At 39.0% G+C, this 19,638-nt stretch overlaps 1 protein-coding gene across 8 annotated transcripts in view; it reads right to left on the bottom strand.

The window, feature by feature from the left end:
• Positions 1-15,935, bottom strand: part of DOP1B (DOP1 leucine zipper like protein B) — a 56,475-nt gene extending 40,540 nt beyond the window's left edge. For 3 of the 8 annotated variants that reach the window (XM_026077640.1, XM_026077641.1, XM_026077636.1), the window contains exons 1-4: positions 12,850-13,229; positions 3,286-3,467; positions 3,027-3,197; positions 522-711 (exon numbers count right to left, since the gene is read on the bottom strand). In XM_026077640.1, coding sequence (XP_025933425.1) covers positions 522-711; positions 3,027-3,197; positions 3,286-3,467; positions 12,850-12,987 — 681 coding nt within the window. In that variant the 5' untranslated portion in view covers positions 12,988-13,229. Of the gene's footprint in view, positions 1-521; positions 712-2,012; positions 2,078-3,026; positions 3,198-3,285; positions 3,468-12,849; positions 13,235-15,425; positions 15,494-15,899 lie in introns of those variants that run through there. The other 5 variants (XM_026077637.1, XM_026077639.1, XM_026077638.1 and 2 more) reach the window with 5 other exon arrangements.
• Positions 15,936-19,638: the final 3,703 nt, after the last annotated feature.

Here is a 19,638-nt window from a genome sequence, read left to right on the forward strand (position 1 = left end):
GGGTTGGACTAGATGATCTCCAGAGGTCCCTTCCAACCTCAGCGATTCTGTGTGATTCTGTGAAAAGTATGCTAAAGTCATTGTAAACAAAGCCTCCAAAAATTGTTTTGAAATAATGTCAGAAGGTGCCTACAGTGGGAAAAAACATTTCAAGAAATACCTCAAATGCAAAACAGAATAGGTGAAGGAGATATTAGGTTTATTTTCTGATTTACAACAGAGCCAGTCCTTTTAGGCTCTGTACAGTACTGATTACCAAAAACTATAGACACTTCAAAAGACTGACATTCTGTAGGCTGATCAAAATCTGTATGGGAGATTTGATGCTATATTTCAGGTAAAATGCTCCCATGAAGTAACCATATTAAGCTGTTCTGAAATGTGGAGGTTTCACAGCCTCTCTCACTCCAAAGTAAGTGTAAAAACATGCCATTTTAATTTAATAGAGAGAAGGTACAACTTACTAGCACATTGGCATTATGCTAGGTAAGACTATCCCACTAGAAGCATAATGAACTTACTGTGAGTTTACAATCAGTGCCGAGCATGTACTTCTGTTGTTTTCCAGACAGCTCTCTGTTGATATGACTGACAACAAAGAGAGAAGCAGGCAGCCTGATGGATGGGCTGACCAGAACGCTGCCCCAAAGTGCTCCATAGAAGACTTCTTTGCCCATTAATAAGGAAAGCTTCACAAGCAGAGCATCTGTTCTGTACGGAAATATATTTAACACGAGAAAATACATTTTTGTTAATTCAATTTTATATCATAAAATGGCAGTTATAGAGAGAATTATTATTGTAGGTCACAGAATTAGTTAATTTCCTCCTCTCTGCATTACCAGTATTGCACTTGTCACAGAAAGATGGCCAGCATTTGAACATACAAAAAAAACTCAATTCTATGTCATTGTGCACACTCACTAAAATAAAGTTGAGATACAGTGTGTTCCTGAATTGGAAATAATTTAAGCTGACTGTCGACTTTGAAAGACAATTTACAGCCTGGAAATTGGAAGATACTCTACATATTCGTACTTAAAAATCAATGGGTTCAATTTTTAAGTCACTGGGTGAACAAGAACATGAGATAAAATGACTCTTTGTCAGAGTTCTTGCACACAGGACTGGTACACTGAAATTAATTTAAAGGCAATCACATTGGAGGAATGGGGGCAGATTCTCTGCTTTGGCAACTCTGTCAGTACTCTGGTATTTTGCTACATATAGAAATTGAAACCTCACATGAGGAATGGAGAAGTAGGAAGAGTGGGGAAGTTCAGTATAGGGCAAAAGGAAAACAGGACTGATGTTCTTTTTCCACCTCCTTATAAAGTAGCCATCAAGCCTTTTTTTCTGCTTCAGTTTTGTGTGCATACACGTATTTAAACATTAGAAGGAAAGAGTGCCTAGGCTGGAGCATGATCTGAACTAGTACTTCTGCCATTTCTAGGGACAGCGGAGATGCATTAGAGCTAGTCCAAAGCGTCAGATTCTGAAAACTCTCAAAGGAGAGTCTCCTATGGAACAGAGCGGGAAAAAAAAAAAAAAAAATCTAAAACATCTTCTGACAACATTTTGGTCTGCCTTTCTTGAATCAAATCATCGCAATAAAGAAACTAAAGAAAGACTTTCTCATTTTTTGTGTATTTCACAAAACAACATTCAAATGATTTTAGTATTCCATCATGAAAGATTTTTATATGGTTAGTTCCTGTCTATGATCCTATTTGTTAAAGGGGAAGTGGGGGGGGGGGGGGGGGGGGAGGGGGGGAGTTACAAAGCCAGAAATAGGTAGAGGATTTTGGTTGGCCATGATCTGCAGTTACCATTAATTCATTACTTCAGATTTAGCCGTTTTCAAAATAAGCTGGATTTCCTTAAACTTCCTGTCTTGTTGAAGCCTTTTAGATACAAGGAAAAACAAACAGTAAAAAGAAAAAACTATACACCACCGCTTTTTTTTTTTAAAAAACAAGTCTCCCTGACAGAAAGCACACACTAAAATTCACCTTTCTACAGCAGACATATGAGAGGTACACACTTGTCCATAGATCCAGTGTCTTGGAATCAGCAACTGAAAGCAATTCATCAATTTGAGAACATCTACAATCTATTCTTAGCCACTCCAGCAACTGACACAATTCTTAAATTTAATGCTCCCCACCCCCTTTTTTAAGGAGGCATTATATGTAAAACTATTTTGTTTATTTACGGTAATCTATGTAGCTTTTTTTTTTTTTTTTTTTAAGAGTACACACAAAACTCAATAAATGCAGAGAAGAGCCAACACATCCAGACTGGAAATAGAGAAGCAAGTACATTATGAACGCAGTGTTCAGCAACTGTTTTAAGCAAAGAAATATCTTGGTCAAACCTACAGTGGTTTAGTTTTACCAGATCTTACAAAACAGTCCTGGTTAATGAAGTAAAAATCATTACATAACTGGGTGCTGAGCTGCTCTTCCCAGTACACTTCCTGATCATGACTATATCATACTGAATACCATTTTCACTGCTGCCATGTGCACCCAAAAGCAAAATACTTTTCCCACAAAGATGCTGGAAGGGTTGCCTCTTGCCAGAGTTTCCAGAACATGAGAGTAAACATCTGGTATAGAATGACTGGAAAGATGATAGAATTCAGCTGTTCTCTTTTGTATTATAATATTTAAATTATTTGTCAACAGAGCAGTGGTTTGAGGAGTACAAGTAGCTATTTAGGAGTTTAGAGGAGCTTCTAAACATATTTTTTTCACTCCCTTCTCTCAATACATTTATTTTTAAACTCTTTTTCCTCTTCTCCCCTCTCCTCCTTTGGAAATGGAGACAGAAGGGGGAAGGGGTTTTTCTACTTTAACATTATTCCTTGCACCTTTCAGGGATTCATCATCCTTCCACCTGTAGGAGCCCTTTATGAATCCCTCTCTTTACACAGATGGCCAACAGAAATTTCTTGAGAATTTCCTAGAAGGCTAAAAGAAAGATACATTGTATATTGCTTTAAAATTAACATTAGTTCTCACCTGTCATAAATTTCTGATCCTTCTTCCAATCCAGGCAGCAGTCCAATTACAAAGGCTTGAAGACCAGGTAGGAGAGACTTTTGGAGAGGAAGAAAGTATTTCTCATACAGACCAAGGAGAACAGGCCTCACTGACATTGCTGCATTTGCCAGCAGAGGAAACAAACCAGAGCTTTTTAACAAAAAGACAAGAAAAAGAAATGATTTAGCTAATTAAAATACACTGTGAAACTCAACAAGCTTTTAAAAGAGAAGTTTACCTGTACAAGAATAAGTCCTTGGCAAGCCATTTTGTCCCAATAATTTTAAAGATTATTTCATAGGTTTCTAGTGCCTTTAAATGTACTCCACTAGGCAGTGCTGGATGCAAACACTGAGATAATCTTTTACTGATGATCAGACGTCTTGGCAATAGTGAATACTTCAGGTTACTCTGAAGAGCCTATGAAAGAAAGGAGGTTAGACAGAACAGCTGCAACATAAGAAATGATGTAAAATATGCCTGCATTTCAAAGGTTTCCTACTAGCAAACTGAGAAGAACTAAATAATGCATTCAAGAATTTTCTCTCATAAATGCATTTTGTTATATTAACAGAGCAGAGATCTGCAGTTGAGTTTTCATATCAAATCATTCATGAACAACTTAGAAGGGTCAAGTTTTACTTTCCTTAGAGGCTGGAAATGAAAGTCAAAGGGGGGGGTACATAGGACAAGTACAGGATATCTCTATCCTATTTATAAGGGAAGCCAGGAAGGGACAAGAAGAATGTCTTTGCTTTTAAGGACTGGAAATAAAGAAAGAATTTAATCACTAACTTTCCCTGTAAGTTTTTATTTTACCTATAGCTGAAGTAAACAAATAACCCTCTCCTCCAAAGCAGACATGATTAGATGGGACTACGATATCTTAGAAGTTACTTGTAATTCTGTGTGGCTATATTCAATACACTTTCTTAACTGTGGCCACTGTACTGATGCATAAGGTCTTTAGAACAGGAACTAATTTAGTATTGCAGGCAGGCCAAGTCCCTGGAAAAACAAACTGTACAGCCTTTTCCTTTGAACTACGCATGCAGTTCAGCAGGGCAGTTAAATATTTCTCTTCAATTCAAAAACAGACTATTACAGAAAGAGGTTGCAAGTAAATGCCACTTCATCCTTTGATCACTGTCTGCTAGCGCAAACAAGTGTTTCACGGTAGAGTGACATTTGGGATGTCTTCAGGATTAGGCAAATTCTTGCCTCCCTCAAAGATTAAATAGTGTTTTTATTCTACATAATGCTTCTAAACTGTAAGTTTCTTCTCTTACGCCTGAAAAAGGTTTAAGCTCTCAATCATCTGTGAAATGAAGAAACTATTATGCCTTCACAAGGGCACAATATGGAAAAGCACTGAAAAAGTTAACTAACCCCATCCCTGCTCTGTTTCAATAAAAAAACCAGACACAGCAATGATCACAGCATTTAGTTGAATGCCAAATTCCGAATACTCTTGTCAACAGTAGGAGATAAGAACCATCACARTTCAAAGGTGTGTGCAACTTGTCATTTAAAACTTTTCAGTCTGTGGGCATGAGAAGCTTGAATCTGGGAGACTATCATTTCTTGCTTCTCCTACTTGCTGCTCTGTTTAAGCTCAGTGACCAGCCTTTAGTAAGGAGGCTTTAGTAAATAAACTTCACTCAAGAAGAAACAGGTTGCAAGTTCATAACAACAGTGAATAGAAATGTTACACCATTCTGAAATACTACAGGAGCAGAGATGGCATTTAGAACCAATTAATTTCCCTTCCTTCCCCCCACCCTCACTATGAGCATGAGATCTGTATTTTAAAAGGTGTTAAAATAATTGAATCCAAGAACACAGCATTCCATGTATGAAACTAAAGCAGGTTATATTTATGGAGTTATCTTTATATTTGAGAGGTTTACAAAGTCTGTAGTACTTTGAAGACTGCTTGAAAGCTGGACTTTGCAACGTTCTGTTTATGTTGGTTGGTATATATTTATCTACACCCTTCGCATATATACAAAAACATGCCAGCTTTAAATATTTTTTCCTGGATCTTAAGATCAAGCAAATATCATCTTAATATTCTATCAGTTAAACTTTAAATATCAACTAGCTGAAAAACAAAAACACTCACTGTTTATTACACAAAGAACAATCCGATCTATTACAGAAATAATGTCATCTCATATGAAGTGTCTCACTTGACTTATTTCAATTCCTAAAGATGTAAAGTAAATCTCCACCAGAAAATGAGAACTCTCCCTCCCCAAACATTAGGGATAGATATGCAAAACATCTAGGCAGAAAAGGGGAAAAAAAATACCCCAGCCACTTCAAGAGTTGAATAGTGGATATTCAGGGATAACCCAGTGTTAAGTATTTCTCCTGAGTAACACTGAAAACTGCATATGTCCAAATTTCAGGGGATAAGAATAACTTAGGAAAAGACCACATTTTCATGTATATGCCAACTACACTGTTTCTCCTAGAGAATCAGAAGACATCTCTGTACAATAAGTAAGATTTGAAGAGATTTATTGTGATCCTCATACATAAAAAAAGGGTAGTTTCAACTGTTCCAGCCCATCCATCAGAAGGATTCTTAGATGAAACTACCTTTCCAAAAGCATCTAACACATGATTTCTGACTTGGGTTGAGGACAAGCCCAGATGGACAGAAGCTATAACTCTTCTCAGGAGCTGATTCCTGGTTAACAACTTTCTCTGATCTTCCAGCAGATGCAAAAGATTTTAATCCACATTGCAAAATCTTAGAAAAATGTGGTTGCACCAATAACCACTCCATCAAAGAGGTGATCTGACTTGCACTTCACCGAAAGGTTCAGATTCTTAATAGCTTCCCCAGAACCGCAGGGCTCAGATTTAATTTTTTAAAATTTGAAAGCAAAAGACATTAATTAGTTCATAGATCTAGAACTATTTATTAAAATAAGAGTGATAATATACATACTTCAAAATGTTAATCAACTTCTGTGAGCAGACAGGAAAACTAAAAAACTTGATTTTTTACACATTTTGAGCTCCTACAACTCAAAACACAATCAATTCTGTCTGTGACATCTAGGATTGCCAAAATGGCGTTATAATTTCAACTGTTACAGGCAGTTAAGTGTTGTGATAGCAAGCCTGGTATCTTTGGTGCTGTACAAAGACAAAGACCTCATCCCAAACAATTGCTTCCCCCCTCGGAATCCAGTGCTAATGGCAGCAGAGGGACACCTCTCCTCACAGGTCTAGGAATCTCTATTATTCACCTGTTCTTTCGATTTGAGGGAGCTTAATTTGACTCTGTTTTCAGTTACCTACGGGCTGAAAGCCCACCCATGATTTACTTTTTCTCCTCTCCTCCAGTTGCTTTCCACATGAACAGTTATGACAGCAGAAACGTTAAATACTACAGGAACAACCAGTATGAGTAGGCTTGAGAAGTCTGAACTGGCAGCAAGTGCTCTATGCTTAATATGTCACCACAGCGTTTAGTTCTCACAGATCAATGAGAGATCAACAATCCTACAGAGCCCAGAAGTATTATTGGCTTTTACCATGAAGACTTTAATCATTAAATCAGGAGAAAAAAAAGAGACACTTGCAAAATAATGACTTGTGTCCACATGCATATCCAGTTCTCAACTTTTTAAGTAAGTGTATCCTGTAGTCAGCAATGAAGAAAAAACATCATACATGCTAAACATTCTCTAATGTACAAGCATGCTCACAGTTTCTTTGAACATGACTTATAAAGGGTAGAAAGGGAAGACTGTCAATAGCAATATATACATGTGGCTCAAACCAAAAAACAAACAGGCATGCACACACAAAGGAATATTTGTGTTTCCACAGTTAGTGGTTTATAATCTGAATTTTTTGCGTAGATGTCTCAAAAGACTGAATACATGCAGTATGATTAACTGTAGCAAAATACTAATAGTAAATCCAAACAACAACAGGGATTGCAAACACAAAAACTATATACACAAAAATGCAAATGAAAACACCTGAAACAAACTGAAGAAAAACAGTATTTTGGTCTTCACCCAAAAAATTCAATTAAGTTTCACCAGAAAGTTTCCTTCATGTTCTTCAAGGAGATATCCAAAAATTTTTTTTCTATTACAATTTATTTATTGCTGGCTTTCCTAAGAAATTCTCGCTCCCTGCATCAACAGTTTAAGAGTTACTTAATGAGTTAAACTTTAAGAGAAGGATGGGTACTGAATCATTTTACAATGTAGCAGGTTTGAAAATCATACCTAGCTAATGAGAAGCTCATTTTTCTCAACTTCCCTGACCAGAAACCCTTCTCACCTAACTCTACTCCTCCTTTTTCAGCAGGGCAACACACACAGAAAATGCATGCTTCACACTACAGCCATAAGTCTACAAACAGCCTAGACTTACTTAATCCTGAGAACTAGCAGAACCTCCTATATTTAGTGGACAAAGTTAGAGACACTTATGTGTGAGTTTAGGTACTTATATTTAGTGATCAGCTTGCTTAAAAAAAAAAAAAAAAACTTTAATGAATATATTGTTCTGCTTCTCAAACGTAAGGCATTGTCTGTAAAATAAACATTTTTCTTCTATAAATAATAGAAGAATACTGTATAGGCAAGGCATGCTTCTTCTGTCATGCTTGAAAACAGTATTCTGAACAAGTATTGAATTTAACTTTAAGAAAGTCTACGCTGCTTTATAGAACCATCAGAGATCAGTTTGATCAATTTGCAAAGATTAAAAAAAGAAAAAGGGTAAATCAAGTAAATATTTGTATTTACATAATCAGAATTCCAGAAAAAAAATGCAGTGTGCCCATCAATTTATAAAACTACTTTCAGCTAGGAATTACTGTAATTCTTGTTTTAGACAACAGTGGTTGTGGGGTGAGAGGGGAGGAGAGCCTACGATTCATTTTCCTCTGAGGAACGAGTATGAAAGAAATCTTAAACAAAGGTCCAGCTTCCATAAAACCAGCAGCATGAAGTTCAAAGATGGCAGTGARGAAACCAAACTGGAGCTGGAGTTATATTAAAGTTAACAGCTGAAACTACTAAAGTATGAATTATGCATAGAAACAAACCCACTCCTGGTTTTATCATTATAATATCTCTCCAGTTCTGCACACTGCATTTATGCATTGTGTGTGGTGATGTTCCATAAAGCAATTAGAAGGCAAAGCCTCCCTTCTCCTCAAAGATATAAGGCTTGTCTGCAACAGACAGCAAGTGGTGCTTGTGTCTGTAACTCAGCAAATACTCTTCACAAAGACATGGTGGTCAGTAACCCTCATACAAAATAACTGGTGTAATTAATAGCTATGCTCATAAAATCTGTATTTTAGGATTTAGGTTGATATTATATTAAACTTCAAGCTTTTGATGGAAGAAAAGCCTATGGAAACAAAAAAGTAACATTCTTATTTTCTACTGAAAGTCAAAAAAAAAAAAAAAAAGCCTTGAAATTGAAGACCGAAGACTAAAAATTAGTATTTCAAGGAATGAGAAATTTTCTATTTACACACTTGTGTTATATCCAAGGACAAAAAGCAATTTAAGCATGCTTTTTTAGAGCAAATGTTGCTATCATTATTGAGCAACRGTCAACCATGCTGTAAGCATGAAACAAATCCTTCTATAGTAACTAATTTTCAAAGCTCATAATATTTTGTTTTCACAGCGAACAGTAATTATAAGTGAACATCCTGCTTGGAAAAGAAGCATTGGTCTGCTTTGCCAGCAGATCTCAAGGTAACTGAGAGTCATTACTGAAGCCTCCGTGGAAGCTCCATGCCAATGATATCCAACAACTGTTAAAAACAGCTTATGTAGATTTCTATCAATATTCATGACAAAATTCTGTCCATTATTCTTGTCAAACAGATGCAGTCTTCTTGATATATGTGAATTAACTGTGCAAACAGGGGAATTTAAACACTCACTCTCCAAAATCCAGTAAGATTTTGTGCTCTTATGTAAATCAGTAAGTTTTAGAGACTGCTCTGAAAACCTCCTTTGGTAACTTCCTTACAAAAAGCAGTCTGTAGAATGCAGTGTTTACTATTGCTCAGCACGTCCCTTGGCAAACAGTGGCACTTACCTATTGTTTGCTTGCACCCGGACATTTAAAWCGCCTAGAAAAAATATATGCCTGTGATCTGGATTAAAAGCACTCAGACAAACCACGCAATTGGATTTTCATAACTTCAGGCAATTAAGAGGCTTTCAAAATACTCTGAAGTCCCCCCTATATGAATGCTTTTATACGCATTTTACGTACTCTGAATTCGTACTCTGAATAAAAGAGCTAGAAGCTTTTGGATGTGAAAGTTGTGTTGAAAGCATCTGTTTCACTGACAAGCCCACGTATGCTGAACTACCACCTATTTCTAAGTTTAAAAAGCAGGAAAACCCCCCCAGCAATTTCTTCTACCAARAGTGACTCTGCAGAGTTGTATCCTATTCCAACATTAAAACAAGCCAGCAAAATCTGCAATAGCACAATCACATTTGGGCACAAAGACTACTGAAAAGGATTACTGAATTTTGGATGCAGCAATCTGTACTGAACATCTGAAAACCTTAGGCACAACACAGTATTTTCCAAACAGTGAATAAATGCAGGTTTGTGAAAAAAATACAAACAGTTTAAAGCTGTATCTAGACAGTATTAAGAAGTGAATAATTCTATTTCTTGAAGCACGGAGCAGCCTAAGCAGGCTGCAGCTACCAAATGAATGGTTTACACTAACTAGCACTAAGACTCAACAGAAGTGAAGGAGAGAAACAGATTCACAACTGGAATATGAGTAAGTTTCATAGCAAAGCTGAAACCCCTCTTTAAACATTAATATCCATATTTATCTTCTCTTTAAGGCCACCTGTTCCCTTATGTCCATTTATATCCTTCTCTCATTTAAAACCACTTATAAACATTACTTTCTACTGTTTCCCCTTCACTGTGATGATGCATAACACACACACTACACAAATTAGCATACTGTAGCATAAGTTAGCAACTTCTGTTGACTTTAGCTTTTGTAGGAACCAAGTGTGAGCATGAGTGAAGGATGGAGAGATGCTGCTTTTTCTAAAAAGTCCATTCAGGACACTACAGAGGAGAGTCATCTCACCTAACTTTAGAGGTCTAGCTCAGCTGAAAACATGGGCAAGTTTTACTGTTTCACCTCAGGCTCCCTATGAAGTCAACGAGTGATATATGTAATCCTAGGACAGGATTCATCTGATCTACTTTAAATGTCTGCTCTAGGATGAGGTGAGTCACAAAAAACCCTCATGTCTTTTTTCCTGCCTAGAAGGGATTGCAGGTGAAGCTGCCTACACTGAAGACATCTAAAGTTAGATAAGACTCATCTCCCTTAAGTGACAAAGCAATCTTTTTAGATCTACAAACTGACCACAGTTTGTCTATCATTCAGATTAAAATTAAACAGTTTCTCTGTTGCTTGTGTGGTTCTAAAGCCACAATGAAACAGATGTTTGTTTTGTTTTACTGTGGCTTTTACAACTATGGAAGCAACAGAGGAACTAGGAAAACAGAACCTTCAGTTTAACCTTAGGGGCCGAGTAGTAATAGAAAGACATAGTAGAGCTGTCTCTTTTCCCCAGAAGTAACAGCTGCAAGAGATCTAAAACCACTTGTATCAGCAAAGGCTAAAGGGTTGAGTTGCCTCACAGTAGCCAAAAACCTGAAGGTTGAATCTGGATCGGCTACCTTTACTCTTTTTCCCCTCACCTATAAACAGGGAAAGCCCACACTGTTTCTTCCAGTCCTTGTACTGAAAGGGTAAATCAGTATATTTCTATGGAAATAGGTTTATATGCATGTGTTAACTTGTGAGACTCAGTATTGCCAAGCATTGGTGAAGCCTGCCTGTAAGAGCAAAAGCCTGAGAAAATACTACAAGCATATAAACAAGAACACCCACAATTAAAGAGAACAGTACATAAATCCTGAGGAAGCATATGCTTAAGAGATCTCTTCTAGGCTTCTGCCATGCTACTCCAGAAACATGAAAAGTCCATTCCAAACTCCTCGGCTTTCTCTTCCTCTTCTCTCTCTCCCTCCCCCTTTTTCAGCATTTTCACACTTGCTTAGTAATAGGCATCATTACACACCAGTTACTGACACCCAGCTTTCTGAATATAATCGTGCGTGGTGTTAAAAATACATTCTAAACAACATATTTTATCACTGAGATATTGTTGATCTCCTCCCTCCTACCCATTCTCTCTCTGCTCTTTCATTTATTCTCAGATTACAAAAACTACCTGTAGCAGAAATTAGGCTCATGTTAGCAAAATACTGGAAACAAAGAGAACTCAACAACAATGTTTATGTTTTAGGGTGTAAGAGACCAGGTAATCAGAGGAGCTAAGAGCCTAGCTATTGCCAACTTATTTCACAGTCTTCCTGTTTGTGGAATATTCCTTCTGAATTATCTGGTATCACCCTTATTTTCAGATAACAGACAGAAGCAGATGAACACAGGGGATGATTTGTTCTTATGCTTCTAAGAAGATTAAGTCCATAAAATACCACAGCAGATGGACTGATGTAACAGCTAAAAGCTTTTTTGCTTTGTTTCTACTACGCTGCTACATATTTTGGCAGCTCCATATCTGGATGAGAGTTTCAGATAGACATTAATCAGTCACAGTGCATAGCTCTAGGTCAAGATTAAAAAAGTTAATAAGATAAAAGCCTACTTGCCATAGGTGAGTATCATCTCACTCTCAAATGGAAAAATAAGAAAGAATTAAAGAAGCAATCTGAAGACCTCAAATTATTCTTATGGCCCTCAAGATGTGCCTATCAGCAGGGATTAGGGAGAAACAACGAAGGCAGAAACTTGTAACTCCTACTGCCACAGCAATATCCAGCTTCTCTCCTCTGAAGAGAACAAAACATGGCTGTCCTTAGAAGAAAGCCTCAGTTTGCATTCTCCTTCTCATGGAAAACTCTGGAAAAATTAAGGTTTAGCAACCACATCAAAGGCATGCAAGATGTCTATCTGGTAACAACAGATATTTTCTTATGAATCCTGTAAGAGTTCTCTCCTCCCATCCTATTTCCTGGATGGCTATAACTACTCTTGCCCCATACATGCTCAGGAAGAGCTTTAAATTAAAAGAGACTGAATGGGAGACAAACAATGTACACCCCGTTTCTTGAGCAAGAGGAGAGGACACACTTCCCAGAAAGGAAAAGACTTATCCAGGAAAACACCTATTGCAGCCCTGGCTGATGGAACCATAACGCACACATTTATAATATAGGTGTAATCAGCTGTATTCTATATGGGCAAGAGCTGCCCTGGAATACAAAACACACCAYCATCAGCAAATCACTTATTTCCCCAAATACAAGGGTATGGTCAAGTAAACATAAGCTTTTAATGCAAATTTTGACTCAGATACTGTATTAAAACTTGTGACTTTTTATTCTTTATAAAGACTTATTTAGCTGCTTTAGACTGAGTTCAACTAGCAACCTGAGGTTTTTGTTCCTTAAAAGAATAAAAGTCAGATTTAATCTGTATAAAGGAAACAAACACCATTTGAAGAAAAGTTCTGTTGGTTTTACCAGAATTTCTCACATTCATACGAAAGGCACTGATTTAGCTACTTCCTTACCCTTCCTTTACTAGCTGGTATTTTTTTCTCTTCTGCACTATTTGAGTGATTTTTCACCTGTGCCAAGTACTGTAATTTACAGAAAAGTTAATAAAAATACAAAAATAAATAAATGAAAATATATTTCTGTGATACAGTACCTTATTGAGTTTGCCAAGGGAAGATATAAGATCTGCCCATTCACTTGATGATTCAAAGTTTCTCAAAGCTTTCTCAATTGCTGAAGAATAATTTCTGTATCTGTAATCACCAGATAACTCCTGTTCTTCTGGATCCATCTTAGGTTCTCATAGCAAGGTGAAATTTCCTGGTAAACTAAGACATGCACACAGTTATGAAGAAATAATGCATATTTAAGTTCCGACATACCTAAATTATTACAAGATTGCAATATATGTGAAGAAACGCTAAAGGATCACAATGAACAAGTCATTTGATCAAATTTCAAAATGGAGTTAAAAATAGTTTTACAGGCATGACTCCAATTCCACACTGCCTGTTTTGTGGTTTGGTAGTCACATTCTCCTATTTATGAAACATGTTTTTTCTTCCATGCATGTGGATCTCACACACAGTAACAGGGGAAAGGAAGCTATAAGGTCTCATTATCAACAGTCAAAGGCTGACAAYGACTTAGGGAGGAGAAGTAAATACTTTTCATAACCTTTCAAATCACTGTACAGATGAAAAATTATCTGTAACAGTAGAATTGGAAACATTTCATATCAAAGCACAACTTTTCAGAGAAATCCCATTAAAAGGCCTCTCAGCCCATAGAAGAAGGAGCTCTCAGAAGTCTGCATCTCTACCTGTCAAGCAGATGCTTGAATTGTTTTCTTCCTTTATTTCACCAAAAGTATCACTACTTCTTACAGATGAAAACCCAAGTATAACAGACCTGATTTTCTCATAGTCTGCAATGCATTTAAATAAAAAAAGAACACCCAACATTTAAACTGTTTTAGAGCAATAGGAAACAGGCCTGGTTGTGTTTTAAGTACTGGAAATCATGCCTGCACTCCTATGCTAGCTATGACACTAGTTCTCCCCTGAGCAAATATCAAAACATTCCTCTAGACAGATGCACAGATTTAYGAACTCCGAGTTTATGGCAACTTGCGCTGCATCACTGAGACAGAAACAAAGTTCAATCCTATAACATTAACATTTTAGAATGTTGCTAAAAGAATCTGTTTTTGCATTTTGTTTCCTACCATTAGCACACAAAAATAAGTCTAAGCATTCTTCCTTATACGCATGCAAAGAAGCATTTTTAAAAGGAGCTCATCTCTCATACTAAAAAAACAAACAAAAAAATCCCATCAACTGAATAATTTTATATCCTCCATTAACTTTAATAAGCAACAATAATTATATCAGTACAAGATTTTAGTAGCAAATTATCAGAAACAGGAAAATGCTGGATGCAGCCCAAAAAGGGGAATGAATTTAAAGGCAGCTTAAGCCATCTCTGCATTCCCTGATTGCAGAAATCAGTCATTGCTGATATAACCACTGGATGTTGTCCAGCCTATATCCAGCCCGTGAAGAAAAGTGTATTGATTAAAAAAAGCAACCTAGCCCTGATGGCATTGTATGCATTGCTTTTTTTTTTTTTTTTTGGAGCCACAGTAAATTTCAAAACCTTCTGTTCTCACCAAGATGTATGCAGCACCTCATAGCACAGAGAGTAAAAAACAAACAAACAAAAAGGTGGCACTAGCTTGCAGAATAGACCATTCACCTGAGATATAGATACCCTTGCTCCAGTAAACTTAAAAAAGCCAACCCTCCTGTTTGCTTAACAAAGTGGCAAACTTGCAACATACTGTCAGCGAAATAACTAGCAATCCAATATAAATATCGCCCCGAAGCAGGCAGAACAAGAAACTGAACTCTATTTCCCTTATCTCACATGAGGACCTCAATCATTGGACTATTCGACTGTATTCATTACCCTTAGATCAATGCACGAGCTAGGAAGTATCCTAATAGCTCTCTGCCAGGTCAAGAGCGTTGCCATTTTCTTAAGAGATTTGTCCAGATCATTTAGACTCAGGTGCTTTGCTAACAGAGCACAACAAACTTTTTCATTTGTAAATGAAGTATATCTGTGTGAATCCACTTAGACAACAGGAAGCAATTAAACTACCAACAGCACCTAGTTGCTCTAAATATTCTATGAAAATCATATTCTAAAGCATTCTCACGGCATTAAAACCTGATCTGCTTGAGTAAAATCTAATTAGATTCCTGGGGGTAAATTTTCATTATCTGAGAAGTACATCCCCTGTTTTTGTTTTTGCTCTCGCAGGAAAACAAAACAAAACAATGTACCATTCAAGAAAACAAAATCTAATAAAATTTCAATTGAAAGAAAATAGTTTGACTGATTCAGTTCTTAAGATGCTTAAGACACTTCCTTTGGACTTTGTCGTGAAAAGACGGGTGAATAGTGGTTTCTCATACAGAAGAGCTGTGATGGATTTTAATGGTTTAGGCACACGAACATCAATACACATTATGCGGCTAGATGTCAACAAGTTTTGAAAAATCTAATAATTAAAATACAGTTAACAGATCATATTTGTGCCTATACACAAAAGCACGATTAAAAAAAAAAATAGCCATTTGCCAGTGACCTTCAGAAGCCTCTTCCAACGCCTAGATCACAAACTTCGTTAGTAAATTGAGACATTAATAGTTACGCATCAACCTTCAGCAGCGCTTGAAGACAGGTTAGCGAGACACGGATGTTTTGCTGCCGACCACGAGAGACGTCGCCTTTCCCTGCTGCTACGCCCATCGCAGGTAACCCCCCGCCCCCGCTTGCTGCTGCTCTCGCCACAGCCCGCAGACAGGCGACGGCTGCGCTCCTCCTCTCCCCCCCCCCGGGGCGAAGCGCCGCCGGGGGCTGCCCCGCACTAGCCGCCTCACAACGAGGCCCCGCCGCGGCTTTGTCACGGCCCCTTTCCAGGCTCGCCTGCAGCACGGGCTGCTCAAGGGGCGGCGACAACACGGGTTTCCCGAGCGCCGCTGACCGCGGCCCCTGCAGCCCCCCCTCCTCCCGCTCGCTGGGGGCCCCCAACGGCCGCAGGCGGGTAATGGCCGCAGGCGGGTGACGCCCCAGATGCCCGCGCGTGCCCCCCCCGCGGCCGGCAGCGCAGTCCCCTCCCCGCCACCCGCATACCCGGGAAGGGCCCCGCGGACCTGCCGCGGCGGCGGCGGCTCCTCGGCGGTGCGGGCGCGGCACCGGCGGCGGCTCCGCGGCGACGTGTCCCGGCGCGGGGCGGGGAGGCTCCCCGCAGTCGCTATGGCAACAGGAGGGCGCAGAACGCCCCTCCCGCTCCGCCACGGCCGCGCCGCAGTCGGCGGCCGGGCGATACCATTGGCATAGCACGGGAGGGGGGAGAGAGCCTAGACAACAAGGGAGGAGGGCACCGGGTGTTCCCGCGCTACGGCGACCCCTGTCGTCTTCCTGCGTTGCCGAGGCATGGGGAGAAGCTGCCCGCGCCGGTGAGCGCTGCAGCCCTCAGGGGGTTATCGCGGGCAATGGTACAGCCCAACGGCTTGGCCGGGCGCTGAGCGCCCCCTGGCGGCGGCGGCGCGGGGGGGCCGGACCTCCGCCAGGCCCCGGCCCGGCCCGGCCCGGCCCGGCCCGACCAGCCCGGGTGGCCCCCGCTACGGGCCGGGGGCGACTGGAGCGTCYGGGCCTTCGCGGGGCCCCGCCGCGCCAGGCGACGCTTCGCAGCGTCCCAGCCGTATGCTGGGGAAGCGGCTTCCCTCTTTACTGCTCCCCACAGGGAACCTCGGCTCTTTGCTGGAGCCTCAGCACCACCTCTGTAGAGCTTCCAAAGTTGCTAAAATCAAGCCACTTTCAGAACGACAGACTACCAGGAGGAATCGGCAGCAATATGGGGATTAACGTGGGCAGGGTCTGGCAATGAACCTTCCRTCGTGACCCCTTAACTGCTATCTCTGTTCCTGATAGCACTAATGCTTCCGAGGCATCCTATCAGCTGCCACATTTCTGTGCGTCCTTGTGCATAAGGCCCTTTTTTTCCTGCTCATCCTGGCAAAGCAAATTTCAGTATTGCCATTATMCTGAAGTTAGTAAAGGCATATTTAACTATTTTCCTTTTGTTCCAACTGGTTTTAGGCAAGAAGTACTTTGTAATTGACAAATTTTGTAACTGGCAAATTAGTCTAAAAATTTTGTAGACACAGCTTTCACAGAGTTTAAATTGTCAAATTTAAAAAACGCTCAGGTCAAATATAAGAAGCCCTCAGTTTTCTTTTCTAAAGGCTTAAAAGAAAGTTAATGATATGCTAAACTTTTAGTACTCTCATGGGGGAAAAGAAACTAGCAAAATACCCATGAAAAAGTAAAATACCTTATCTTGCCAGACAATTTATATACTGTGGAAACACAAAATATGTCTTGAAGTAGAGAGGTTTATTAATTTACATAACCTCAGCTTTTTAATTTCTTTTTCTGTTGCTTGCATGCAGCTCYGGTAGTTCAAAGTGGCTGAAAAAGTCAAAGAAAATCCACTTGTTTGATTACTCAAAATGAGAGACTAGAATGTGGCTTTTGAAGTTACGATGGATACTGTTTCAGCAATGATCTTCAATAAATTTTATGTTAATATACTCTCTTATTCTCTTGAGATCACCTGTCTTTTCCCTTCCTAGCCAGATTTTAGTAGTATAATTTGTCATGTTGTTCTTCTAGCAAATAAAAGCTACTGTTAATGGCAGTTAGGCTGCCTTATGCACACCTCAGAAAAATGGAAACAAGATGTGAAGCCAAGAAGACTTCCACATGTCCTTTCACCCTCCAATTGTGTACATCGTTGTCACTCCAGAGCTGGAGAAGGTACCAAAAAAACCCAGTACTGGCCTAACTTCACCAAATATTACTTACTATAAAATCCTAGCAATTATTCACAAGCTTTTATATAGCCCACGTGGCTATTGCACATTCCATCCATTTGGGAAGTCAGTGTCTGCCTGAGGTCAGCATGCACACATAAAATGTTGCATAACTCCAGAGAAATGTGTGACACGTGTGGAATTTGTGTGACAAAACATGAAAACATTTTGCAGTAGTTTACAACATTATTTACCGATCTGTCTTAGTCATAAAAGTCAAAGCCAAATCTTCATAAATGGGGTGGAATTAGAGCATAGATGCAATCAGGGTCTTAAGTTTCAGTTGGGGCTCCCTCCTAATGCAACACCTGTTGAACAGTTAAGTATAATGTTTCCCCTTGTTTAGACATGAAAATAAATATATTCAGTACCATGGCCATGACCTTAGCTTATATTTTAAACTGCACTGTCATCAATTTAAAGTTTAAATTTCTAAATTTTAGTTTTGTGTAACTTCCAAAAAGAGCAAAGAACTCAGATTCTTGATGTTGTCTTTAACAAATGATGTGCATGTCCTAAAATATAGCATGTTGCTTAAAATATTTTTTTAATTAACCTCTGAGGGTTTGCTCTCTTTTTAAAGGTTTTCTCTTGCAAAGTTTTTATTATTTGACTGCACCAGTTGTGTATGGATGCATAAYTATATTCATCTTGTTATGATTTCCACCTAACTTTTCAATCCATTTGCCAATTTTACAACAAGACAGAGGTCTTCTAGAATTTCAAAGAAATAGGTAGTCAGGAAGAAGAGACAGATCCTACTAGTCTCCCACTGAGGGAACAGTGGCAGCATCACATCAGTTGATAGCAGGCACTGGAGACTCTCCTGGTGGGAGAGACCACAGAAGTGCTCAAACTGTTGGTAAGCTTTGTTCAAAGCGTGCACCCAAACCAACCAACCTCCAGCCCAATCAGCTTGCTTAGCTCTGGTGCTCATGAATCTGCTGCTTAATAAATCATTTAAAAAATAACTGAGAATGTTGGGTTTTGCATCAGAAGTTAGGCTAATTCAAAGCATACATATCATACTAAGCATTTGGGACTTCGTGTCAGGAAAGTAACCCCATTTATTACATGCACCACTGCAGCACTGCCAGGATTCCAAGGGCGTCCTGGCCCTTGGAATTGGATCAAGTAGTAGATTTATTTATGAAGTTACCTCTGGAGATGGCCTGGCTACTTTACAGTCTAATGAATGTTCACATCACCTTTCATATGATGTTGATATAAATGTGTTTGTTTCATACTGGAAAAGTCCATTTTATCTACTACAATGGTATATCACTTGTCAGATTTCTTTAGAAATATCCCTCCTGATTTCCAGTGCTAAATTTCTACCATGAAACTGTACAGCATTTATATTATTTACTGAGGGATGTTTAACAAGTTGCTTGCTTTCTGTATTTCATCTCCCTCAAGAGTCTAAAACAACACGTATACAAATAAAACCAGAGCCACTACTGCTATACGTTCCCTAAATACTGTACAACTCCAAGCAAACAAAACAGATGATGCCCATCAAYTGGTTCAGGGTATCTGCGTATGTGGGTACCTACCTGAAAATAGCCAGGATAAGATTTTAAGAGTGGTGAGTAACCACCACTCTAGTCAAGATCAGTGGGGTCCAAAGAAAAGATAACAAAATTCCAAAGTGGGAAACGTGAAGTTTCATTTGGGTACTATTCCTTCAGGTATATAAGTGCTATGAATAGCTAACCTTGTGAAGTCGTTTGTAGACAATAAAAATTGGCCTCCAAGCCTAGGACTTTGTCCATCTGGCAGTTTCATTTACTGTCAGCTCCAAGATGAAGTACAGTCTTTCCAGAATAAAAAGGAAAACTGAAAAAATTCCAGTGTAAAATATCATCATTTCTCCTACTGTTTTTTCATTGTTTGAGATTAAAAGCTAAAAAAAAAAAATTATGCTGATGTGAGATTGGAGTTTCAATTATATTCTGCATTTAAATGTTTCAAGTAATACTTGAGTAGCACAT

The sequence above is a fragment of the Apteryx rowi genome, unplaced genomic scaffold, assembly GCF_003343035.1.
Source record: "Apteryx rowi isolate R43461 unplaced genomic scaffold, aptRow1 scaffold_46, whole genome shotgun sequence".
Classification (NCBI taxonomy): Eukaryota; Metazoa; Chordata; class Aves; order Apterygiformes; family Apterygidae; genus Apteryx; species Apteryx rowi.